This window comes from Perna viridis, chromosome 6 (genome assembly GCF_037379345.1).
Source record: "Perna viridis isolate PV_CMFRI_1.1 ecotype Kerala chromosome 6, ASM3737934v1, whole genome shotgun sequence".
NCBI classification, from domain to species: Eukaryota; Metazoa; Mollusca; class Bivalvia; order Mytilida; family Mytilidae; genus Perna; species Perna viridis.
Window position 1 is genome coordinate 25846902 of NC_142450.1, and position 27627 is coordinate 25874528.

General features: G+C 30.4%; 1 protein-coding gene across 5 annotated transcripts in view; it reads right to left on the bottom strand.

Annotated features, from left to right (window-relative positions):
- LOC148614254 (rho GTPase-activating protein 1-like) overlaps window positions 1-27627 on the bottom strand; it is a 28052-nt gene continuing 425 nt past the window's right edge. The window contains exons 2-16 of one of the 5 annotated variants that reach the window (XM_088588239.1): window positions 25807-25905; window positions 25370-25399; window positions 23365-23409; window positions 20778-20881; window positions 19801-19867; window positions 18965-19052; window positions 17776-17907; window positions 15872-15958; window positions 10975-11073; window positions 10142-10252; window positions 8410-8480; window positions 7979-8056; window positions 6903-7031; window positions 5784-5890; window positions 1-4916 (exon numbers count right to left, since the gene is read on the bottom strand). In XM_088588239.1, the coding sequence (XP_088444365.1) occupies window positions 4749-4916; window positions 5784-5890; window positions 6903-7031; window positions 7979-8056; window positions 8410-8480; window positions 10142-10252; window positions 10975-11073; window positions 15872-15958; window positions 17776-17907; window positions 18965-19052; window positions 19801-19867; window positions 20778-20881; window positions 23365-23409; window positions 25370-25399; window positions 25807-25905 (1415 nt within the window). In that variant the 3' untranslated portion in view covers window positions 1-4748. Of the gene's footprint in view, window positions 4917-5783; window positions 5891-6902; window positions 7032-7978; window positions 8057-8409; window positions 8481-10141; window positions 10253-10974; window positions 11076-15870; window positions 15959-17775; window positions 17908-18964; window positions 19053-19800; window positions 19868-20777; window positions 20882-21309; window positions 21502-23364; window positions 23410-25369; window positions 25400-25806; window positions 25906-27627 lie in introns of those variants that run through there. The other 4 variants (XM_088588241.1, XM_088588240.1, XM_088588242.1 and 1 more) reach the window with 4 other exon arrangements.

The following is a 27627-nucleotide window of genomic DNA, read 5'->3' on the forward strand; positions in this document are numbered from 1 at the left end:
TGATTTAAATGGATTTATAAATAATAAAATACACATTATAACAAGGAAAAGTAACATAAAACAATATCAAAAGGATGATGATCAAATTATCCTCTACATAATCAGAGGCGGATCCAGGCGGCGGAGGCATGGGGGATGTGCGCCACCCTAAAATCTGTAAAGCATGGGTTGTCAGGGGTAGATTTAGGCGGTTTTAGGTTGAAACTTTAATTTCTCACAAATTTTACCACAAAAGATTTCTACATTGCACCCACTCTAGAAGAATATATCAAAAGTTTAACCTAAAAAATTTTTTCGCCTTGCTCCGCCAGGCGAAATTTTAACTGTGCACCAACCTAATCTAAAATCCTGGATCCGCCCCTGAAAATAACTACAATGGCATTAACCATACACCAGCAAAGCTTTGTAATATATTTTACCATATGATAAACAGTTTTAGGGCAAACTTTGGTGTCCATTAGGGGTAGAACCAACACTGTTGAACTGAATTGCCTTAATTTTACTGAGGATCTACAAAGTGTAAAGTTTGAATTTAAGGATATCACACATTAGCCAGAATAACAAACTACACATAGTTGACTGTTGGTTTCCCATTGGTGGTTATTAGACCTCTTCATGATTAAGTTCCCAAAACATTGCAGTAGTAAGAGAGAACATTATAAAAAATAACTATGTTTAAAGTACATTTTTTGGAATTTGTGACATCTATAAAAAAATACTTATTATAAAAAAAATTAAAGTCTACAATATTATAATTTTAAAAGTCAATTACTTTTACAAAAACCATTAAATGTATCTGTGTCTAGGATGAGCCACCATGGAACTGATCACCATTTCAAGCTTTGTGATTTGTGATGAGGTTGTGAAATCATGATAAAATATTATTTCAAAATAATTTGAGAAAAAGACAATAATCTTAAGTTTAAAATAAATGTGAAGAGTGGATACTGCACTGATCCTCCACCTTTTCAAGCTGTCTTGTCTTCTACCCGATTTCCTTTATCTGAGACAGGTAAGTCACACCTTTATTCATAATTTACTTTAACAATAGATAAGAAAACAAATAAACAATGGTTAAAATTCTGAACTTTTAAAGCAGCATTATAGGTGCATTTAACCGAAAGCTTACAGCAATGTTAAAGTATAATGAAAGTAACAGATAATTACTCTCACAAACAGTGATATCAAAAGATAACAGAGAGGACAATATCCATAATCACTGATTTATTTAAAAAATCTTAGTCAAATGTATAATTATTTATGATCTTACAAAATCTGCTTATGCACAGCATTAAAAACTGGCACGCTAATGCATGGAAGTTAACAAAAAAAATAAAATAAATAAATAAAATGATGCATAGTAACATAAATAAAAGTTTCAGACTTATTCCAGTAAATAATCTTGATTTAATATATTTTATAAATAATGATATCAGTGCCTGTAACCTGTGACAAAGAAATGGTATTAAGTCTGATATTCTACATGATTTGAGCTAAAAAGGGGTAGCAAAAATAAGACTGATTTTGAATGATCTGTCCTGTTGAGAAAAATTTGAAACCATAACTTAATATAAACATGGTTGAAATAACCAAGGTGTAGACTAAATATTTGCAAATTTTATAGAACTAACCAGATTCCTACTTATCCCAGTTTTTAATTTTTAAATTCTGTTCCAATAGATTAGCTTCACCAAAATATAAAATAAACTTAAGTAAATTAAAATAGCATATTTTGATATACTTAAGCCTAAAATAGAATTTGGATAATAATATCTAAATATACATTACAATAATGGGCCAGAACTGGGCCTTAATGACACAAAACCTTTATATACTACATCCAAGTCACATTGTTCAAAACTCAAAATACATAATATTTTTCAAGTTTTTCATCTTAGGCCATATTAAAAGAAAATCCTAAATTCTTACCTCCAGCCTAATTTTTATATTCAAAATGCATTTTAAAAATAATAATAAGTACAAAATTCCAGAAATATTTTGTGTCTACTCCAAAACTGATTGATAATAATCGTCATTTATTAACTTCTGGTTTGTAAATCATATTTTTATTGGAATTTCTTTGAAAATGATTCCAAAATTGATGAAAACTGATACAATAGGTGTAGTGGTAGAGGCAGGTGCACTTTGGTAGAGCTTTTTCGATACGTTTGTGGTGGTAAAATCAATCATCAAGCACACATAGTTGATGATAATACCAATGCTTGTTTTTCGGCACAAGCAACAGTTTCTGTAGGAAAATTAAAAGAAAAAAAAAATAAATGAATAAAATTTGTAACCCCACCCAATTCTTTTTAAAAAAGTTTGATGAGAATCTAGGATTTTTTTTTATTATGGCCTTAACAAAAATAACAGAAAAATGACAAAGCAGAATACTGAAATGACTTTTTACCAGAACAACACCACAGTATGATGGACTTTGTATTTCCTATACATTGTACACATATAACTTAAGCATTTGTTATAACTTACATAACTTATACATTTACATCAGTAATAATCATCATGTCCACCAAATAACATGCTTAAGCAATCCCAGTTCAGTTATTTTGCTTCTAATGCCCAAGCTTCTACTATTTTAAAAGAAAATGCAAAATCCATCCAATATAGTGTATTAAGATTTTATAACCAGCTGCAATTATTATAAATATGCGGTAATCAACAAATGCTACTTAAAAAGCATTACATACAGAGGCGACTAACACTTGTCTACCATAGAAACATATACATGTGCTTATAACCATGGTGAATATAAATATTTAACCAATCAAAATGCATGTAATTGAAATACATGTAAAATATACATGTAACAGAATGGAATGTGAAGTAGATCCTGTTCAAATATTATCACATCATTTAGGCAACCGTAAGTCATCCCAAGTTCATCCCAACACTCAGTATACACTAAATCAGCTGTAAGATTTACTGTTGTCAAAATTTAAATCTTTGAGCTTAATTTGTTGAAAACACAGAAATAAAGTGTGTCTAACACCAATCTTATTCAAATCTTATTTATACACTTTCACTGATATAAAAGAGAAAATGAAACTTGCTTCAGTGATATTTTATAGTAAAAATCTAAATTAAAAAAATAATACATACTTGGGAAAAACAACTTAAGAAACTGAATAAAAAAAACAACCAGCTTGCCCAACAATGAACCTGAGTGTGCATGGTTGATTCAATGTTATAAATTAATTATAAATAAAAACCTTACACATGTATGAATGTGCTAGCAGTGTGAAATTTGTTGTTGTTTCAACACCTTTTTACTTGATTCAGTAGGCATATTATCTATGTCAAATAAATACACATTTTCATGCTATTTCAAGCAAAATGTTTATATAAGTCTTTGAAATTAAAAAAAATTCTTTATACAAACCATCATGCAAGACGTATTATAATGGAGATAAATATCAAGTTCATTTTATATCTTACCTACCTGGAGGTATTAGGAGGAGATATATAACGTGTTTTTTCCTTTAAGATAAAAAAAAATACAAAAGAAGGTGCAGAAGATTGAAATATTGAAGAATATCTCCCCTTGTTTTTGTGCAAATCAATAACATTACTTTCCATGTATGTTTAATGGAAAAAAAATAATTTCTGTAAACAAAGCTTTTATGCTCTACTACTTTTTCACGTCTGTCAGATTATTAGACACAGTTGTATTGAAAGAAGAAAATAGGAAAGTTAAAGGAAACATCACACATATATTGCCTCCAAGAACAAGCCCATTAGCAGACTTATTTTCGAAAAACAAGGAGTCAACAGGTGATTTTTGAAAAAGGAATAGATTACTGATCTGTAAAAATGTTCATTATATCTTTTATATGAATTTAGAGATTGAGAAGTGATCCATGCATACCATGTAATTTTAAACATTTTTTACTGAAAATAAAGTAGTTTTTTTAAACATTTTTCATTCTTAAAGAGGATTTTTTTTCTTTGATTTCCATAAAAGCAAAACAAAAAATATGAAATGATTATATACAAACAAATGAATTTGGCCATTTCTTCGAACATGTTGAGTTTAGAACACAAATTGTGACAAAATATTTACATGTTAGTTTAAGGCAAAGTATACATAAGTGCACAAAACAAATGAAATCAGAAAAAATAACACTTTTTTACAGCACACAATCTTAGCAGGGAACAAACTTTTGGTACTAATCTTAAAAAAGCAATAAGCCAACTTTGTGTCACCTGTTGCCATAAGTCATGTTCCTAAATCACATTAATGCATAAAATATGTGTAAAGCTGTTAGAAATTTATACATCAATTTGTTCACACTTTGAGGTATAAATTAAGGCCTACTACATTTTTTCACCAAGAATGATTCAGACTAGAAAATATTACAATGGCTTTCTTAAAACAAACATCTATCACAGTTTCCAAAGGGGTTTTCACCCAAAACTAAAATTTGTCTAATATAAATTCAATGTGCAAAATTAGGAAGTTAAATCCAGTAAAATTCAAAATGTCTTTTTAGTACATTCAGAATTGAGCACTTCTTGTCACTTCCCAGGTGTGATTCTAAAAATAGATGTCAACACTTCAGTAGAATATAAACAAGTACTATCAACAGGTAGCATCTCCTTGTGGTTTCCACTAGCATTAGGTTAAATAATATAAAGGTCAATAAGTCAGATCACACTTGATAACAAATAATCCAGTGACATTGGCCTGTACATAACAAAATGGTGCCATCTACAAGGGAGTGACATTATTATCTATTGAAGAGTTGAGAATAGTTGTCTATCAGATATGCAGCAAAGCTATTCAGATGTCCAATGTTGTTTAAATTAGCTTGTCCTTTTGGCCAAAGCAGATTAGGTCCAAAAACTATAGCCAGATTAGTGATGTTCATTTTGTTGGACTCTGAATAGGTCACCACCTGTAAAGAATAGATAATTTGAATATTATATCCCCAGTTAAACAAATTATACTTAGTAAGCTATCAAGTAATATCATTAATCTCTTATAGAGAGGAATATTTGCAAACTTTTACTCTTTGCTATAATCATTATTTTCATATCCTGAATATCAGAGCTATGCGTAATACGTTCACAAAAAAAAAAAAAAAAAAAAAAAAAAACGAAGTAAAACAGGAAGTAGTAATTAATAAGGTCTGTGGAAGAGGTTATAGTAAAAAGAGAAAACAACTATGTTGACTTATAATACATTGTGTGTAGGAAGCTATTCTCCTTAGTATGACTGCATGAATTCTTTCTGAATAATGCAAATACTATAGCTGAATGGTTGGTAATTAAATAAAAATATGACATACTAGTGTTCAGCAGTTATTTGCTTGTGGCATCTATGTCAGATAAGTGTCTACATGTATGAGCTGTCAATGGTATTACCACTGATTGAAAGAGAGTATGTTTTTATGCTACAATTAGACTTTCTACTTTACTAAAACTTCTCTTTACAGATTTTCAATTTGAGCAACACCTTATGAAGAAAACCAATAACCAGTTTTAGGGTAATCCCTAAGACATCCACATTTAAGAAAAGGGATAAAATGATATGATTTATCATTTTTTTCTTGGATATATTTAAGATTTTTCACTATGAAATATAGTTGCAGAATGGAAACAGTCTATATTGCTGGAAAATATCAATTTCATTTGTACTGGCTGCCAAACAAGTCAGAATTGTTCTAGAAACCCTCTGATCTGTTTCTAAAGCTAGTACAAATTTATTTGATATTTTCTTGCAATGTACATGTATTGTATATGTTTTGGCTAATAACTATTACCTGTGTAAGGAAATGTATAATATACTTCAGCACTACATAATTTTCTTTTGGTAACTCCTCTCGAAACAATCTCTGTACTTCTATCAACTGCCGATCTTCTTCTAGTGCTAAAAAAAGAAACATATTACAAATTACCAAGAACTTCAAAACTAAACAACAGAAAGTCTTGAAACTGTTCAAATAAACCTTGAAAAATGCAATTTAAGTATGACCAAGATTTTAAACACATACATTTTGTATTTCATCTCAGTTCCTAAAATAATTTTCGTTTAAGAATGAGAAACTGAGCTATAATTGGCAAACTTGAAATCAAATAAAGTAGTAAAAAATGTTTAATGGTAAAATCTAGATGTGAACAAGCAGAATTCTGTACATCAAAAAGAAAAAAATACAACAGCTCTGTATAAAGAGAATGGATAAAGTATGTCAAAATTACAACAACCCCAATGGGATGAACATTGTCAGCTTTACTCTGCGTTTATATATTTATACTATAAGAATACTGAATTTGTTGTTTTTTTTCTAATTCTGTTAATAAGGATTGTTCATTTTAAGTTGTACTCCACATAAGAATTATGCAAAATGTGATTCATGGTTGGAAAGCCTACATATTTTGATGTTTATATCTTGTTTAAAATGTCATAGTAAACAGAAAGTTCCATGTGGCTTTTCATATAAATCATGTTCATAAATAAAAATTACATAAAATATGCAGCAGAATTTAAAATAAAGGAAGATAACTCTGTAAATGACACTAAAATACAATAGAAACTATTTAATAGTTCATGTAGGTCATTAAGCATTTCATCATATAGGCCTATAAAGCAACTTAATAACAAAAATAAAAACATATTGCCTTTCTTTGGGTGTATCACACATTAAAGAATTTACATGATCCTTAGATGGAGTGCTACTTGAAAGTTTCAGGACGGAAGAAATGTATTATAGAACAAGAGATTCTACTTAAATAGTTTTTGTAAAGTCTGGAAAGTTTTTTATTCTTTTTCTGGGCAAAAAATGGGGCAATGAACATACCTTAACTACCATTTTCCTAGTATGACAACATACTAGATGAGTTCAAAGGTCAAAGTACTGTATAATAGCAAAGAGTTAACTTACTATGTAATCTGACAACAGGCTGGAAGAGATCAAAGGTCAACAAGGGTTCTTGTAAATCACGCAGGAATGTTTTCATAGTTACAGCTGCAATGTGAACATCATTTAATTCTTCAAAATCAACAACTTCACCTGTGAAAGAAAGGTCATAGGTCAAAATATTTTAACTACAACTGTACCATGCTCATGAAAAAAACAAACAAATCATCTTTCTTTCACTAGATCATTGAAAAATTTTATTTAGACTGTATGCAGGTGTAAAATTTGGTGATTCTGAAGCAAAAAGGTATACAAAAAATGTTAGTGTCTCTAATTTTGGTGGATGCTTAGTGGTACCCTATGTACTTAAGCCCACAGTGAATATTTTGTGGAATTTGTTTCTATAAGTTTTGACAGACCACTAAAATATGTCAAAATTAGTATGCCACAAAAATGACATGCTTTATAGTATAATATGATGATATTCAGGGGAGTCTGTCTTATTCCTTGATTATAGTATAATATGATGATATTCAGGGGAGTGTGTCTTATTCCTTGATTACAGTATTATATGATGATGTTCATGGGAGTCTGTCTTATTCCTTGATTACAGTATAATATGATGATATTCAGGGGAGTCTGCCTTATTCCTTGATTACAGTATAATATGATGATATTCAGGGGAGTCTGTCTTATTCCTTGATTAAATGAGGCTCACATGATCAACTGCCTTTAGTAATGAACTGGTAAGGATATCATAACTGTAGTGCTTTTTTTAATTACTGTAAAAATATCATTATCATTACACAAAGATATAGAGTTGTCTTGAAGTGTTGAACTAAAAAATAAGCATACCCTAAATACAGTTTATACGTGTAATATACAATTAAAGTTTAATTTGTTTTAAAATGATTTATGATGAAAGATAACTGTTTAACAAGAGGGAACTGCATGTAATAAATGGAAATCTGATTGGTTAATATACTAAGATAGGAGGCAATGTTATGCATGCTACTGAAAATAAGAAGTGAATCAGACAGACAGATAGACAAACCCACAGACAGATGATTTGACAAGCAAATCAGTTTCTCATCCCCTACCCTGATTAAATCGTCTCTGGACATCTTTCAGAACTGCAGCATTAGCTGACCTTCTAAAAACTCCTTCAACATCCAAGGCTAAAATACAAGAAAACATTCTGAAAGATGATATACAAGCACAGAATAAAAATGTGATCATAAAAATGTCAATGAAGTAGATTTTATACATCCTGTAACTTTGTTTTTGGCCTTGTTAAAGTCAAATTCAGTATTTGAATGTTAGTTCCCAGTACATTCTATAATACTACAGTGAACTGGCAATCATGGTTAATTGTCTGTTGTACAAACAAATATAAAGGGTCTTTTTTTAACTTATATGGAAATGAATTAGCTGCATGATTTGTAGAAAATAAAGTAACAAGTAAGCCTTAAAACAAAACATTTTTGTAAACTTGTTGTTCTCCACAGAATAAATATATTAAACTACCTACCATTTTTTCTGAGGTACTCAACTGAGGTTTCTACCACTGGGGGTATTACACACTTATAGTTCTGTAGGATTCTGCAATGCATCGAAAAATGTAAATTTATGTACATGTATTAAATATCTATCAATATTGATATACATGCAAAAAACTACTGTCTAACTCCTATGTTCTTTTTTTAGTAACGGCAGCCATGTTTTTTTGACGGATCAAAAATCTCCACCCAAGTTCTATGCATGATACCCCTAGAAACATTCATACAAAGTTTGGTTCTAATTGGTAAAGTAATGTCATAGGATAGGTTGAAAAATTGTTAATGGTGACAACAGACTCCGACAACAACATCGATGACACCCAGTGATGGCAATAGCTTACATGGCCTTTGGCCAGGTGGGCTAAAAAGTCAATATTCATGTTTCATTCTACTTCTTAAACTAGAAGCTGTGTTTATCACAGGAGCCCCCACCTCATTTGTTAGTTGTGAATTTTTTTTTTTGGTAAATCAAATGTGTCTGTAAGACACTAATGATGCCCCGCTCGCTAGATTTGGCAAATTAGGAACATGTTTATTTTTGTATTAAGACATGGTTTGCAGATTCAGAAATCCTTCCAAGACTTGTGATACTCATGGTCTGTTGGTTCAGCTCAATCCTTCCAAAACTTGCAATGAAAAACTGTTCCAGTATCGTAACTCGAAAAATATTTGGGGATCAATTTGGGGATCAGAAATTCCTAAATATATGCATATCTATATATTGTATCCTGGCCAGACAGTGTCATGAAATTCTGTTTGGTAGTGTCAGACTAGTTGCGATGAGAAAAAGAGGACCAATGGACAGACTGATGGACACATAAAAAATGTTAATACCCCCATAACCAATCCCTAACTTTGTTGCTTAGGATATATTTCTGATAAAAATTATGAAGTCTAACAATCACCCAGTTCCATACTGTCTAGTGAAAATATTCCAAAGTCCAACTATCACCCAATCCATTATATCTAGTGAAAATCAAGATCCTATGACCTTGCACACCATCATTATGTGTAGAAACATCCTGCAAAAATCATTTTAGATGTAGTTCAAAAACTACAGAAGGAGATAGCCATACAAGCCATATAGCCCTATTTCTGATGAAAATAACTAAGTTTAACTTTCACCAATTTCTATAATATTTCATGGAAATCAAAATCTTTGACCCTGCGCTTTCATCATGTGTAGAAATATTCCGTAAAGTATTTTAGATGTAGTTCAAAAGCTGTATGAGGAATTAGGCAGAGAAGCCATGATCCATATATTTCCGAGTAAAATGATTAAGTGTAACTATCACCAATTTCCATAATATTTCACGAAAATCAAAATTCTTTGGCCATGCACACCTTCATCACATGTAGAAATATCCTGTAAAATATTTTATAATAACAGTTTGTCACAAGGGGCATAAAAAAGATTGTCAGTTACTAAAGCCTGAAACTGAAAAGATCAGTAGTAGACATCTTAAATATTGATATACACCTCAAACGCCAGCCAAGAACACTTTTGTTGCAGGGTCAAATGATAGGCAGTTTTCACTATACCAAGATCATATGTGCAAAGTCATTCTGATTTTAATCATGTGATCAACAAGAAATTTCAAAGATTTCTGTTGAATGTTGCTCACATTACAAAACGGCTTTTTTCAGCGGCAGTAGTGTACACCTGTATGATATTTACTAACATGGCCAGTCTAGATAACTTACTGCTGAAGCTTAACACCAAACTGTTGCTGAGGATTATGTGCAGCCTCTTCACTTTCATTTGAGGAGTAGGGATATGAAGGCTTCTTTGCTGCCAAAATCTTAGCATCATGTCTGGAAATAATCATATGAATGTAGTAAGAAAATCAAATCTTTAATGATAAAGAGTTTCAAACATCAATCACTTCATACCTCATACATGATATATGACGTTTATGTTGCTTGCTTTTGTTGGATACTTCTGTGGTTTTTTGTTTTGTTTTGTTTTTTTTCTTTTTTCCAGGGGTGATTTTTTCATAAATAACTTTATTTTCCAATAGGACTTGCTAAAAATAATTTGGGTAAAATATGACAAAAAATAGGTCAAAGATAGAAATGGACATATTTCATTAAACAGGAAATAATTGTCCGCAGCCACAATATGGGACCCATACCAGATGCTGAATACCAAATATCAATAGAAGTGTGATTAGCAGTTGCTGTGAAAAAAAATGTTTCTAAAATAATTTCCCCACCGACGGGACTAAATTCACCATACTATAACATGATTTCTGCTGTGTGAAATTCGACCAAAATTGATATCATAAGTTTTGTTCCTGCACATGCTGCAGTACAAAAAATAAGCATAACTGTTCTAATAGAATTAAATAATGCATGGGAAAAAATGTCCTTTCCACAGTAAATGGTCATTTTCAATATGCTTGTATTATATATTTTTCCAGTTTTAGTTGTTAGTGACAAATTATAAGACATAAAGAAAGTACCCTGACCACAATAACAATACAACATTTTGTATATATTCATCCTTCCATTAACTATTTCATTAAGATACTTACTCTAAAACTAAAGAAGGGACTACCAACTGGTCAAAATGGAGGTGTTCTTTTAATTTATGGAGGTAATCAACATACATAATCTTTCTACCAAACTTTACACTGAAAAATAAGAACATCAAAATATCAATAGTTAATGAACAGCTGTGCTAAAGCATGTGACTCTCCCACTTCCCCTTTTTTGATGTTCGAAGTCCTAAAACTGAAGCACTAAAAATGAAAATTAAAAAAAAATGAATGGGAGCTTCCTAAACTACAGGAAAAATTGTGTTTCAATTTTTTTTTTATTTTGAGTTATCCTATGACATGTGGATAGATAGACAACAGTATAGCATAATACTGGTACACTGGTATTAAAACAGAAAATGACTAAGCAGTTGATGTAGAAATAAAATGTTGATTTACTCCAATACAGCAATACCTTTGCAAACATTTAGTAAGGATTGCTAAGGTACCTTAATTTTATTTCTTATAAAATTGGTAAGAAAGAAAATATTCCAACCAATACTTGGTTCAAAGAATGGTAGAAGAACAAAAAAAGCTGATATTAGAGTAGGCTGTGTCTTAATAACTCTGCTCACACAGTCATAAGTTCCAAACACGAGAATAACAAAGCACAAAATATGATTATCATATAAATCAAGTGTGATATGATTATCATATGTGTCAGTCTACATATGATTATGGTATGATTATCAAATGATAATCATGTTTCTTTCAAACATATGATAATCATGTTTCTTTCAAACATATGATAATCATATGTTAGCAAGCTAGTATTTACATATCATAATCATTTGAATCAAGCAACATATGATTATCATGTGTGGAACTTTTGGCTGTAATATGTTTATACAACTATTTGCAAATGTAGCTTCAAAGCACATTACTATCATAATGCATTTAGTTTATATCTTACCATAACATCTACTGCAAAGTATTGTAGCAAGTGTTTAAGAAGTACATGTACTACAGTGGATTCCGCTTAATTGCATAGCCTATTTGCCAGTAAAAATTTTGCAAATAACCGGGCTATTCTTATAACCGAAATTACGATTTTACCGGAAGTGTGAGTTCAGGTAAGACGACGATACTGTGGATCAACCAGGAATATCACTGTTCATATCTGATCTGGTATTTAATTGTTATAGACCTTCTCACTGTATTGTTCTTTTATCAATAAATAATAATATATATTGTGTTTGTCTTGTTTATTGACCTTCTTTACGTTGTGTGTATTTATAAGTAAAACCACGTGTTTCTCATCTATGGTATTTAAAACTTCTTATAGTTGATCATTGTGATTTCAAAATTGTGGGCCTAGCAAATATAGCACAATTGATGCATATAGACAAGTCAATGTTAAGCCTACTTATAACACACCCATTTTCTGTTTTTTTTTAGTTTATAGTCCAAAATGACTCCAAATACTATTAAATAAAATAGGAAAATAGTGAAAAGGGAAAGACAGCTTCTTTCCAGAAAAAAAACTTAAAATTCCTCAAAGAGTTTTCAAGTGACCATGTGAGTTGTGGATACACAAACAGAAATGATGGACCTACAAAATTTTTTCCAAACATGTACTGTTGTTCTTTCATTGAAAATTATCAGGCAAAAAATTCAATGCCCGAGTGGAAAAGAGCTTCTCTGATACCAATAAATTGTTTTATTTATTTATTTCTGCTAAGTTTAATCCTACCCAGTTATCCAGTATATAAATTATTCTTTAGATATAGAAATAGAGAAGTTTTTATCTTAAAAAGTGAGATGTTCTTTATATTAAGGATAAAATACATACATGTAGAAATCTGTTGAAGAACTAAAGAAACTGCACTGAAGCATAAGATATCCAAAATGCTATGTGAATTTGTCCCCAATTTGCTAATGGAACATTCTTCCAAAAATTTATTTAAATTCCTTAAATTGAGTTTTTTTTTGTCATTCACTTTTGACAAGATGAATGATCAGACAGATAGATAGATAGACAGATGGTAGCCAGTGTGATGCTAGAATATAACCAAAAAAAAAAAGACTAAGGAAAAAAATTCCCTTAATTGAAGTGACTTAATGGACAGGTTTTACTATTTTTAGAAATTATGACACAAAAAACAAACAAATTTAAAAAAAGATTATTTAAAACAAAATCCAACAAACCTCTAATATTTAACAGCTAAAAATAGATCCACTAAAATAAAAAAAATTCTTAGAAACTGAACAAACTATTATTTACTTGTTTGTATTCCTGAAGATAAAACAATTAACAGTACATGTATTGTGTCATTACTTTAGTAATCACAGCAGTTCACTTGAATGCATACATGTTTCACATTAAGTATATACGTACATGTACATATTGTGCTAGTTGCATTCATATATGTATATATGTAGACTGAAGTACATGATTAAATATGTAAAAGTTTAGAGTAAAAATCACATGCAAGCAACACAAGATGTAGCTGTAAATTTTCTGTGTATCCGATAGTCCTGATTTCATAAAAATAGCACAACCAAATATTCTGTGGTGAATAATAAAACCCTCTAAAATCTTCATATAAACAGCCAATATTTGACCAAATGAATATCTACAATGCTATATAAAAGCTCTAGAAATCAAATATCCCAAAAATAAAATGAATCTGCCAAAATTAAAGCAAGCCAATAAAATGTTAAATTAAAAGTGAATCATAGATGGGTGGGATTTAGTGATTGACATACCTGCTGTAAAAAGTAAGTTAAAAAGAAATAATTTCAAATTAAAATCAATATTCTTCTAAATAATTACATATCTACCAATAACCTTGAGAGAGAATTATGATTGATATCTCTATATCTGGAAAATACCGAATATTGAGAAATTAACATGCAAGAAAAATCTGAACTATTATGCTGTTAAAGACTGTCAAACAAAACTAAAGAAGCTGACTGTGATATTAATAGCTGTACTGCAATGACAGTGATATATATAGCTACACTGCAATCCTCAAACAAAAAATTGTTATCCAGTGCTGAGAAAAGATCTAAATGGAAACACTCCTTGAAATGTAATTTTAAGGTTGCAAAACCTTTAACATTATAAAAATTTTCTTACTTAATTTCTTGAACGTAAAAAAGAAAAATAATGGGAAATGACCTCAAAGCTACAGAAAATAGAGGATCATTTTTCTTATTGTTTCAAAATACCATACTCCTTCCTCTTTATACAACCAAAAGGTAAGGGGAGGTAATGCTTGGGCAATACAAATTACGGGAATTAACCTCAATCCGTTCTCAAATGAATGTAACTTACCTCCTGTTTAGAAAAAGAAAAATGTGAAAGTATAAAAAGTAAAATTTTCAGATGTTTTGTGTCCATAAAATTTTAAATAATTGACCTTTGAATTAGGTATTAATGTCAATCTTAATATCATATCAATCCTGCACATGAAAATATTTTTAAAAGTTTTAAAAGAAGACATGTCAGCAGAGCTCTATTAGAACCACAAGAATGTTGTACCACTATAAGGGAAGAATGATAGTTCTCTTTGATCTTGATTAGCCAGATTACCAGGAAATTGTAAAAGATGGATGGAAACACTCAAAAGAAATATGGAAAGAAGAAATACCAATCAGATCTAGTACTAAGTAATGACACTGACCTTAATAACAATACCCAAGGAAAACAAAACAAATACAAAGGTTTTTTTTTTTTTTTTTTTTTTTTTTTGAACGTCTTTTTAAAAAAAGGCAGAAATGTCCTTCAGGTAAAATTTTAAAATGTATAGAAAAAATGTAAAAATTCAGTACTATATGTACTGTTAAAGAGTTCATCAATGAGCTCAATACAAAGTTGTAGTGTATTAAATTTGTATTTTATAAAAACATGTATTTCCTCTCTATGAATAGGCTTACAAATCATTCTACATGTCCAATAGGATAGTTTATAGAATCTGTAGAATTGCCTTGACAAGATACATAGCTTTATTAATACAGGCACTAGTGTATTAGTTGAGTACACTATTTAAAATATTTCACTATTACTGAACTCACCTACTGTGATAATAGTTAAAATACACAAGAAAAGTAACATAAGATACATGTATTATACAAGTTGATCACCATGATAATGATGTATTATACACATACAATTTAGGTACAAATACAAGATAAATAAGTACAAGCCTATCACAAGACATTTTTACAGGGTTTAGATACTCTGACAAAATTTTCTTCACTAAATTTTAGCTTGTTTTTAACAGTTTTTCACAAAATTTTGACCCCAAGGAGAGGTTTGTAGTAACCCCTCAAGTCCCTGGCTACAAGGCTGAGTTAGAAACATAAAAGATAGGTTAGTACAAGATGTATGATAAAAAATTCACGAACAACCAAAACTAAAACAGGACTAAGTATTAGATACATGATATCTATGGAAAGACATACCATGCAAAATGTTTAATGAACAATAGTTAACACTACACAAAATTAAACTGGAAAACACAGACTTCAAAAAAAGAAAAGAAGAAACCAGTCACATGGGTAACTACTCATGAAATTGTCAACCATAGATAATAAGAGTATAAATCAGAGTGAACAGAGAGCTTATTAGACATCAACACTCAAAAATACTTTTCTTGAGAAACCACAATGTTGCCCTCTTTAAAAATCAGGTTGCTAATAAGCGTCAACCAGTAAACATTAGTGGATATAGGGTGCAGCTGCATTGTATTTAAAGCAAAAATGGAAGACTTGAAACGATACAATTTTAAGCTTACTTTTCTTTTCTTTCTTTTTTTTTGTCATATGATCATCATCTTCCATTGCATTTTAAAGCATTTAACATGATCACACAATACATCAACTAAAGACACAGAATTTAAAGTCCTCAACATGCTACTTCTTGTACATGTAGTACTGTGTGACTTACCTTATAAAAGGTTTAAATATATTCAACAATAACTTGATAAAGTTTGTGGGATGGACTAGATATAAGGCTTTTAAATTCTTCTTGTACCTAAAATAGACAAAATATAAACAATGTCTTGATTCCTTTGGTATCTATAAATAGAACATATATGGCTTTGAACTACTGCTTATTGATATAATATTTTGTGGTTTCCGGCAATTTTGTAACATTTAGAAAGTTCAAAACCACAGTTTTCCAATAGCGACACAAAATTGCACAACATTTTGAAATTCAATTGAAGTATAAAGGTCTGCTTCAGGGTTCATTCATGGATCACTTTCTACCTCATTATCTCAAAAACAGTAAATGATAGGGTTAATTTGATAAGCACACTTCTTAGAGCTCTTGTATTTAGACTAGGATTTTCATATGGAATCAATTTTTTTTCAAAATTGCACCAAGAGTAAAAGTCACTTTTTTAGGTGTGGGCCTCTCTGGCCCCATATAGTTCAAAAACTGTCAAAGATATCTGAAATCTGATTGAAAAATGTAGGCGTGGATTTTCATGAAGAATCTAAATTTCAAAATCAGACCAGATGTAAATAAGTTATTGTCAAGAAATCAGAAAAAAATATTTGTTTCTGGCCCTTTTGTGGACCTTCATTCTTACTTGGCTCAAGTCACAACCCAAAAAATCAATCAAAGTCCTCCTTTTGTGGTATGGCACCTTGTAATACAATTTCAAAAAGATTCATTCACTAATATTCAAGTTATTGTCTAGACATCAGGAAAATGCATGTTTAAGCACCCTTTTTGGCCCCTAATTTCTCAAAAGTCTTGACGCCAAAATCAATCAAAGTTGAGCCATTGAGATATAGAATATTGTGGAACAAAATCATAGACATTCCTACACTCTTTTACAGGAGTTATAAAATTAAATTATATGAAATGTTTGTTTTATGCCCCTTTCTGTCCCTAATTCTAAAATGGTTGGGACTATAACCCCCCAAAACCACAACCAATCTTCCTTTTGTGGTTTGTAACCCTGTTATAAAATTTTATTAAGATCAATAATTTAATACTCAAGTTATTGCATAAAAACCAAGTGTCTAAAGACGATGACAATGGCACAAATAACAACAGCATCATACCAATATATGATTCCGATTTTTTAGGGTCATATAAAAATCAGAAAAAAAAGTGAAAATTATAATAAAAATTCCTTCCATGAAGACAAGTGCAGTTTAAAAAAATTTAAATTCCTACAATTATCACAAAATGTGTAAATGGATGAATGGATGGTGGTATGCATTGTGTGAAACTTTCTTTTAGCTTAATTGTCTACAAATTTACCCTCCAACTTGTCAAAATAAAATTTCACCATCCATTACGGTTTATGTACAATCCTTACAATTTAAACATGAAGTGTCACGTTGGCCAAAATATTTTTTAAGTGTTATCAAAACTGTATAGTCCAGTGTCTATAAAATAATTAGTCTATTTGGGAAAATAACACTTGCCACCTGAGTGAGTTGCTTCATAAACAGTGCTAACCAAACACTATTTTTAATTACTTGTGGCAAGTTGGTGGGTGGAGGTTTCATACACTGGGTGTATTATAAATCATTGACTAATTCATTCGAATATAAGCCTAAATATGATCAAAACTGTCAATACAAAATACAAAAGGGGGCCAACACAGTTTTTAGCCATCCAATAGGTCATATTGGCCTGGTTAAAATCTGTAATGAACTAATTAGTCAATAAAGGTATAATTGCATAGGGTTTTCCATATTAAATCAATAACTCAGCCATATTGGCTGCATTATTGGTGCAAATATGGAAAACCTTCACAATAATAGTAAAATATTTTACTGGTGTAAAACCAATAATTTTGATATAAATTGAAAACTCTTTTAACTTACTTTCTATCCAGCTCTCTGTACATTTGTAACATCCAGGATAGCTTGGGTTTATTTTTACTGGTCAAGCCAAAATGGAAATATACAATGACATAATCATTCTCTACATACTGATCCAGGGTATGCCTCAGATAGCTATAAAAAATAATAAAATTTAATAGTGTACTCAAAAAACTCAGTTCAAAAGGGCATTGCTACAATAAATTTGAGGAATCAATATAAAATATTGTTTTTTACTACATACCAAATTTCATCAAAGTATATTCAGTAGTTTGCAGAGACAATTTTACGAGGTCGGCAAACGAACGGACATTGCGGAAGTAAATGTACAGTAAAAAAAGAAGCGTAATGGTCAAATCTGGATTTGAAAAAGCAGAATTCCACTAAAAAACAGAAAAAAAATCATGTCTGAGTTTGAGTGAAGTTGTGATGACAATGAGGGCTAATGGACTGATCAAGACCATTATACCTTCCACCTTTTGGTTGTGTGGGTATAAGTGAATAGATGTGTAGCCAAAAACTGCTTGTCATAATTCTGACACATTCTTGTACTCCTTACCATATAATTCTAGAATGAGTCCAGTAATGTAACTTGTATATGAACAGAAAATTTACCAATTTTTTATGCTTGACCTGTATTCAAATATGAAAAAAAAAAATAATAATAATAACAGGGGTAAGCATTTTGCTGATTTTTTTCTCTGTATTCACATGGAAAATTATTTTCAACAACATTTTATTGATACATAATGAATGGTAAACAATCTACAAAACATATAAATATGATGTTCAGGGATCAAGTTCCTGAACTGCCTGATGAACTACTTTAGATAATTAAATGAACAAATGGGAAGGAGATTGAAACTTTCTATGAAACATAGGTAAACAAATCTTTGTCTACATTAAAAGTTTAAAACTTCTTGTCCAGTTAACCTTCTAACGTAGTGCAATAGGGGATTGCCATGTAATCATGGGAAGACCAAGGTTGTTTTCAATTAAACAGTCGTTCCACTTGAACCAGATTATTGTGTTCTATTATTGGTTCATACTCTGTGGTTCAAGTAAGACAACAAACTTGATGAACAGGGAGTAAAATTAGAGAAAGTTGGTTTGTATTGGTTAATGGATAACAAGCTAACTATGTTCTGTTAGCACAAGAGAGGTAATTGGCTATTAAAACTGAATAGCTTACTCCAGTAAACGATCATGATTAATCTGTGAGCTAGGAGGAAGTCTACAAGCCGAGGCCACTATCACTTTTCTGCCATAAGTATCATCACCTGTATTTAAATAGATAAATGTATGTATGGTTATTATTTTATTACATTGAAATTAAATTAAACAATTTATTACAGCACAGTCTGTTAATGCACCTAGTTTGATAAGAAACTGAAAATGTATTGGAAGCTTATCTCACTTCCATTATAACTTCAAATAAACTATTTGATGAAATGATATCCTTAATGATTTTTAAAAGAAATGTGAAGGTAACAATTTAATTGAAATCCACATAAAATAGGAGAATATACATGTATCTACAGCAGTAACCAGCTTTCTGTGACAATTCCTTATTATCCTAGCAATATTCCAATACTTGTAAAGGGCAAAGAATGTGTTTTATACATGTATTTCAAGATGTAGACAGAGCATGCATTACCAGTAAATATTTTCTTCCGGAGATCACTATACTGTAACATATATAATTCATAGTCCTTTGCCAAGTGATGTCATCAAGTGTAATTTCATATTCCTTTAAAAAAGTCTTTAACCTTTCCTCTCCCTTTGACTGAGGTGTACGTATGAACTTGAAAGGTTCACTGCAGTTCAATCAAAACAACAACAAACATTTGATAATCTGTGGAATCCATACTAAACATTACAGACAATCAAGTTTTAAGTTATGTATGCAGCTAAATATCTATTCATTTGAAATATATACTAAGTATGTAGTATCGCTGATTTGCATGTTGACTGTAATTGTACTATGTTTGTTTGACTAATGTGAAGCTTATGCCTTTAACAACTAACCTACAACTTCTAAAATTCTATACTTTGCCACATCAGCAAACTCAGATTCTTCTGACTCTTCAGCATCCTGAAATACAACATGTTCATAAGGAAATATTTAAGTTATAGGAGTCTAATTCCAAAAAAGGAAATATCCAACCGAACAGAGAAGATCAATTGTTTCATGGGAATTACAGATACTCTGGTACTCAAGTAAACTCATCAAAGAAAATCTCTTTTTCTTTTGGAACCAAATTTCGTGGTTTGGCCTAACCACGAAAACCACGAAAATTTTGTAGAAAACAGATAAGAGGATAATGATTTCCTCAAACATTTAGGGATGATTCTTAAAACATTTACAAAATCCTAATACAAGTTCAATCATGATCATTCAAGAATCAGATGTTTGACATCATATCATAAAAAGCTTGGGTTTTCAACCAGGATTTTATTTCACTTTAAGTTGAAACAAGTGTCCATGGAATACAACAATGGCACGAATGACAGTGCTATACATGTACCATTATATGACAGAAAAATTGCTATCGTATAAAAAGAGAATTTTTGAAAAGGGGAGATATAAATATTGTAGAGGGACTTAATTTCAAGGGAGTGATTTATTTTCCCATAATTTGCAAACATGAAAAAAAAACACAAAAATCAATTGCCATTATGAACAATTCCTTTCCACATGGGACACATAATAGACATAGCGTCAGTTTTGAAATTAAATAACAGCAAAAATAAATTGATATCCTCAAAATGTGAAAATAGCTGACAGCTTGTTGTAATGAAACAAAAAAAAAAACATAGCTTTCATACATCATAAACAGTTTTAGAAAATTAATAAACTAACATTTTCATTACCTGAAAGTTCTAGGTCATTAGAATCAATAGAGCTTTAATTGTTAATATTATATGTTCATATCAGTAACTACAAATGATCATGTTTTATAATGTGGCATGCCCCAAATGTAAATGCTTTAATGTATTCTTACAGAAGGAGTACCAAGTTCTTTTTCAAAGTCATCTTCGATCAGCCCCTCAGGGGTGATAGCACCACTTCTAAAGGCTATTTCTCCAGCTTGCTCTCTTGCTAAATCTGAAACAAGAAAAAGCTGAATCATTCATTATGCCGGAAAAATATTGTTAACCAACTGATTTTTGTATATACTTATTTTCTGTTTCAGGATATCAATTGAATTTGGATATTTTTTCTTTTCATGACAAACACTGATTTAGGTGTATGCAATAATGAAGGGAATAATTTTGTAATTTTTTTCGTGCTTATAAAATTAGCAAAAATAAATCACTTGCAAAAATAAGTTGGTTTACAGTTTAGAAAAAAAAACTCTTAAAAGATACATCAGGTCTATCAATCCTACATGTACTTAATATTATTTCAACCCAATTTATCTGGATTTAAGATAAACACCAGTAAAATAATCCACTGCTTGAAAACAGAAAATGAAAAGATGAATAAAGATATTTGCATCAAAAATTATTTTATCAGTGTACTAAAAAGTTTACCATTAAATTTTGGTGTATGATCTAATCTAGAGTTACTTTGTTGGATATGCATGCATTTGTGTAAACCCTGTTCACCACTGATATAAATAAAAATGATACATTATCAAATACCAAAATAAAAAAGGATTATCTTAGGTCATTTTGAGAATGTAAATAAGTGTATCACATGCACTTAAATGATAGTGAAACTTAACAATGGTAATATGAGTTATAATTAAGGAATAGATAAAACCAGATTAACTAATGCATGAATTATACAACAGGGCAGAAATGAATGAAATCAGGTATAGAATAAAGGACAAGACAAATCTATACTTGTCTGGCTTGTCATTCTAGATAACGAGATTATAATTGATAGATAAACGTAGATCTAAGGATGTCATACACACTATGGACAGTCATGGAATATGATCCTTTTATTTTTTACAACACATATAATGATGATGTTCAGGAAATAGAGTTAATCTTTTCATGATGAAATGACAATCATCTGATAAATTTCTTAGGTAGTGAACTGACATGGGGATTCTATTATACAATTGATCTTTTAATCTGTGACCGACAGACAGTTTCAATTTCTTTGTCATTAGTCGGAGTTTACAACTTAAGGCGATTGTCATTCCATCATAAGAAAACAAACTATATCCTCTGAACAACATCATTGTATGCACTATAATACACTATAGAAAAATATAAATAAAGTTATACATTGTATGGACAAGAACATGCATGGTATATCAACCTAGTATTATCCTACACAACTGAAATAAATTGTTTGTTTTTATTTTTTAAGTTAAGTAGCATGCAAAAGTTGATTTAGATAACATGAAACTGTTTATTCAGAAATTGTAGTGTAAGTTGGATTTTTTTGCAATATTTAGTTGGATACAATATAATTTGGTAATAGCAACTGTTCAAGGAAGAAAATCTAAAATAATGAATCAAATTAATTTCTGAATTCCCAGCTTCTTACCTCCAATGCAGGTACATGTATACTAATTTCCATACACCTTTTGTAATTACTTCATTAAAAACAAAGTTTTTTTGTGGTAGGAATGACAAGATATTTGCCCATTTCGCAAAATTAAAGGATCTGTAATTCCTAGATGTTAAGTACAGCAAGTACATATAAATCAAAGACTGCATCAAAGCATCTCCATTTCATATCAATGTTTGATTTCTTTTGGTACTGACCTCTCAAGTTTCACAAATTTACTATAGTACAATAGAATTTAAAAATGTAACTTTCCTTCAGCAAAATTTCAATTGCCATGTAAGGTGACACAAGAAAATAATTCTAGAACCTATGGTAGATCACATCAATGAAGTTTTTGTTTAAGTCACCATATAAAATAGCTGTATTGGAAAAGTAGTATAGCATACACCAGTACATAATGAGAAACCATACTTATCAACAATAATTTTTTTTATTATTTTATAAAACCTTTCCCTAAACTCATGATATTATGACGACTTTTCACAAGTCTGGATTTAATTACATGTACATTCACTTATAAAAGGTATCTTATATACATACAGTATTTAAACCATAATACTTACAAAAATCTAAAAATACAAACAAATTGGTCACACAGCAGTAGAAAAAAACTCATGGATTCAAAAACTTATATAACGAACAGAATACTATGTTTATTTTATCGACGTCTTTCTAGACAACTTGGAATATTGAATATCATGTTTTAGATCTTTGTTACTTTTTCAAATTCATAAGGATTGATTTCATGATTCAAGAAAGTAAATTGTCAGATATTTTTCATAGAAAAAAAAGTACAATATGAATCCACACTGCATAAAACTTCATTTAAACAGGTAAATGATAAAAAACAACTATCAAATCATTATCGATATCCATGTGTATTGTGTTGAAAATACACAAACTAGCACAATTATGACTAAAAAGTTACTAACTGAAGTGCAGCCTAAATCATTAAAATTGCACAACATCTAAATATTAAAAAAACAACAATAATATTGTTAGTTAAATACACAGCATTAACATGTTAGCATCCATCTAAGAACAACATTCCGTCTTACCTTCGTCCCACGATGATAAAGGTACAGTGTAATCCTCCGTAATTCCTTAAAACAGTTATAATTGCTTTGATAAATAAAGTTTTTTTAATTAACATTTTCATATCAGTGCCAAGACTATCCACAAAAAGGGCTACCTGCACCCCTTTCCTATGCTTAGCTGCTCTACTGATTCTTTATACTAGTATTTTCATCTGAAACGGTCTTGAAAGTCAGTTACAATGTAGGGGAACACACAAAAGCAATTTACTGCTTACCTACCAAAATGTTAGTCCTCAAACTCTGAGAGTGGCAAGAAAACTGTAACATATTGCATTAAGAAAAATAGTCCTATTATTTTACAAAATCACATGACTTCAAAAAGTGATGTGATTTATATATTCGGAAAAAAACACAGGAATAGACATTAACTGACTATTTCTGGGCCAGCTGCAGCCAGCCAAGTAGTGTGAAAGTTTCCTTGCCATTCATTAAAGACCCATAGGTGACCTTGAGCTGACATTGTTCATCCTGGTGTAGTTGTTGTCTCTTACAGTTCATTATGGACACAACAACTGGTTTGGAGACAATGTAGCACAGAATTCAATTAAAAATTTTTGAAATATGACCAATATTAAAAAATCGACTTTTTTTGGGATCGCCCCTTCAATGTGTTAGAACTCAAACCATTTGAGATATCTGAAATCTGACTTAAAAAAGCTGGCAGGATTTTCATAAGTTATCCATTGAAAAAAGAAATCTCTAAATCGGACCAAACAAAAATTTTTTGGGTGTGACCCAATTTATTCCCCTTTAACTCCAAAATAGTTAAAGATATGCATATCCTGTAAAAATTGTAAAACAGAATTTCAAAAGGAACAGATTGATATCTGAATCATAAAAATCAGATCAACAATAAGCTTACCCTATCAATTCTAATTCCCCCTTTAAGCCCCTTATTTCCAAAATGGCTGAGGTAAAAACCTTCAAAAAGTATAGGGCCCTCTGCTACATTTTTGTACATAGCTAGGAACAATGTGTTGAAATTTCAAAAAGATCGACTAAGTTTTACTCAAGTTATCGTAAATAAACTAAGGTTAATGGACGCCAACAACAATGAAATAATTCAACTGCAAATTTTGTTTGCGGTTGTATAATCAGTAAAGATATGACAGTAAATTATTCAGATGTGAAAGCATTATCTTGCATGTAGCTTTGATTAACACTTCTAAAAGCAACAGTGGCAATTTGTACATGTATGTCAATACATGTACCATTAGTAAGCACTGTTCTACAATGACGCAAAAGTTCTACAGTGCTTATGACTACACAATTATGATGAAATTAGAGGTAATAAAATGTATTTTAATGTTCATTTTCTTTCATTTCTTTATACTATTCATTTACCATTTATCAAATTCAAACCTTTTAATTTAATTTTTGTCAGGATGCTGATATTACAAACTATTATAAGGCATAAAAATATAAAAGGGTAAAGAAGGACTGCAGCAGGAGTGACAAATCTGTTCATATTGGTAAAAATCAGAAGTAACTTAAGAAGCCAGATAGATGACAGTTTATTGACATGTAGAACAAAAAAGTATCAAAAAAATATTTACATGTACATTTGTTTACATGTACTCCTACATGTACTTATTTATCCGCAAAAATACAGTAGTGTCATCAATGGGACATTTCAAATATGTTTAAATCCAAGAATATTCCTTATAGAATATATTTTAAAGACTGAACCATTGAACCATTATATTCAAGCTTATAGTTAGTTTCTTTTTCTACACAACTTCAGTGTTTGACATCATAACAATATTCAAAGTTATTGACATGTTTTACAGATCTCCAGGAAATTTCATATAGATCTATCTTAAATAAATGCAGATCTTTCACCATAAAAAGCACTGTAAAACAACATGCTTAAAACATGTAAAAATCATCATGCAAAACTAAAGCAGAATTTAAACATTAAAGAAAAAACTTGTACAAGTCCACTTATTTGTTGACAACATTTTACCTTCTAACTCGGCCTCAATATCTAATTCAGCTGGTTGCAGTAACAAAGAATAAATAAGTAAAACAAGCAGATATTAAGTACAGTAACTTAACAGCATCAATTTAAAAATTTTGTACCTCCATATACTTTATTTTAAGTATTATGTTAGCTACTTATTTAAATATATACAATTTTCTTTTATTGATCTACATGTACTTTTCTTCACATGTTTATCTTTTCTTTATTTCAAATGGTTGTTAAAATTATGGAGAAAAAAATATTAAGTTTTATTTCTTTTCTATTTTGGTAACCACAAATAAGTCTGTACAAAAAATAACCTAACCATATAAAAGAAGCTGCAGAATACTATTGCCCTATTCAGGTATGAGTCAGTCAAGCTGATTAAAATTTTTCTATCTACCCAATTTTATTAAATGATTTTCATCAAAATGGCATACCTTCTTTTGATGCAAGTTGTAATCCTCCTTCATCAAATTCAAATTCTGGATCTTCTGTGTTGGCAAATAGTTCATTATCTTTATTGGCTTCATGGAATTCTGAAGAAAACATCAACAAAAATTAATTAATATATCTTTTTTTTCAATTCTACCAGCTCAAGTACAGGATGACATGTTATGATGTAGTTGTATATGATTTGTACATGTATGTTGATTCTGCAAACCTTACATACCGGTGAAACATGTTATTAATTAACTTCTAACAAACCTACTAAATGAAAATATGGAAGAGCTAAGACAATTCTACACTAGAATGATTCTTGACAATTTTACTCAAGAATAATATACTATTCTGTCTCATATAGATTCTTGTGATCTACTTTAAAGCTATTCCTGATAAGTGAAATTAGATTTGTATCAGTTACATGTATACCAGTAAAAAAAGATATATATACATTTATACAAATATAATTTGACTTATCAGCCCACTCTCATCTAAAGAATCCACAAAGTCAACTAAACAGGGTTTTTCATGTAAAATAATCAGAATTTCAATTAAAAAGAAATCAGTGTAATGAATATGGTACAATGTATGAGCATACAGCTTATTACGGGAAAATGAATCTGGAATCAAACTAGGTAGGTTTGACATACACTAGTACAATCTGCAAGTTGTTAGAAGTGTTTGAAGTTTGATACTCAAAGTTACTGCTAAATATACAGCTTTTTGTTTGGTACATCATTCTGAATCCCAGCTCCAACCCAACATATCAATACCCTATCCACATAAAATAAGGGACAGTTGCAAGGTCTGAGGAAACTAGGAGTAGGTTTGCCATTAGCTGCTAAATGTAGTTCTAACTATTTGTTTGCATTTTTGAAACTTTAGATCACAAGACTTGCCAAAAGCTACGATTTCGCAGCTATTTTGCCATGAAATCTACAAATGAAAAATTATCCACACACAGGGTTTCTCAAGCAGCATTGATATTGTGTTGTAATGGAAGTGACTTTAATCTGTTTACATGTACACATGGTTTTGCTATTATCACGTGATTATCATATGATTTCGTTATGAATATAAGTAGTAGTGAGCTGAGCTGGGTGTTTTACTGTTAACTGTTGAGTCTCTGTATTTCACATATGCTTAATGTGTTTGAAAACGAGATTGAGTTAATAACACGAGTAACAATCGTCGCAATGATTTGTCAATTCAGTAGGCATTTAGTATTTAAGCGAATTCATCGGCGCAGTTTATCACTTCTTCTATAGATAGCCATTCAGGTGTGTAGCACACCATCTCTACACTGTAAGACTGTTATAGTGCACATTCTTTCCTTTTAATTTATCTACGATTATGCCGTTTTCTCATAGGAATGTAACATTCCGAGAGATTACTTAGGTTTTGATTTATTCGGACCTTTCCGCTTCGTTATACGCTAATTCATCATGAAATTATTTATATTTCTGGTTTTCTGTCAAGCTACAATTATGGCGCAGTGAACAAACGTTTAGGGTGTTAGTCAGTCACTTCCAGTTGCATTGTCATTTTGGTTAAATTTGAAGTTAAGTGTTATGCATTTATAAGCGATATGCACCATTGTCTTGTAGCAAAGGCTTTGTACTTGGTCAAATAAACTATGTGTTTCTAATGGAGTTTTCATTTAGACAGTGTTACAGTTACAGATCCCAGTGCACGAGCGTACCACACAACAGGGTATCTTAATAAGGTTATTTAGTCTGAATATAAATAGTTGAAATCGACATGTAAAATCTTGAATAGTGAATACATTAGTGAATGTTCAAACATTTTCCACCATT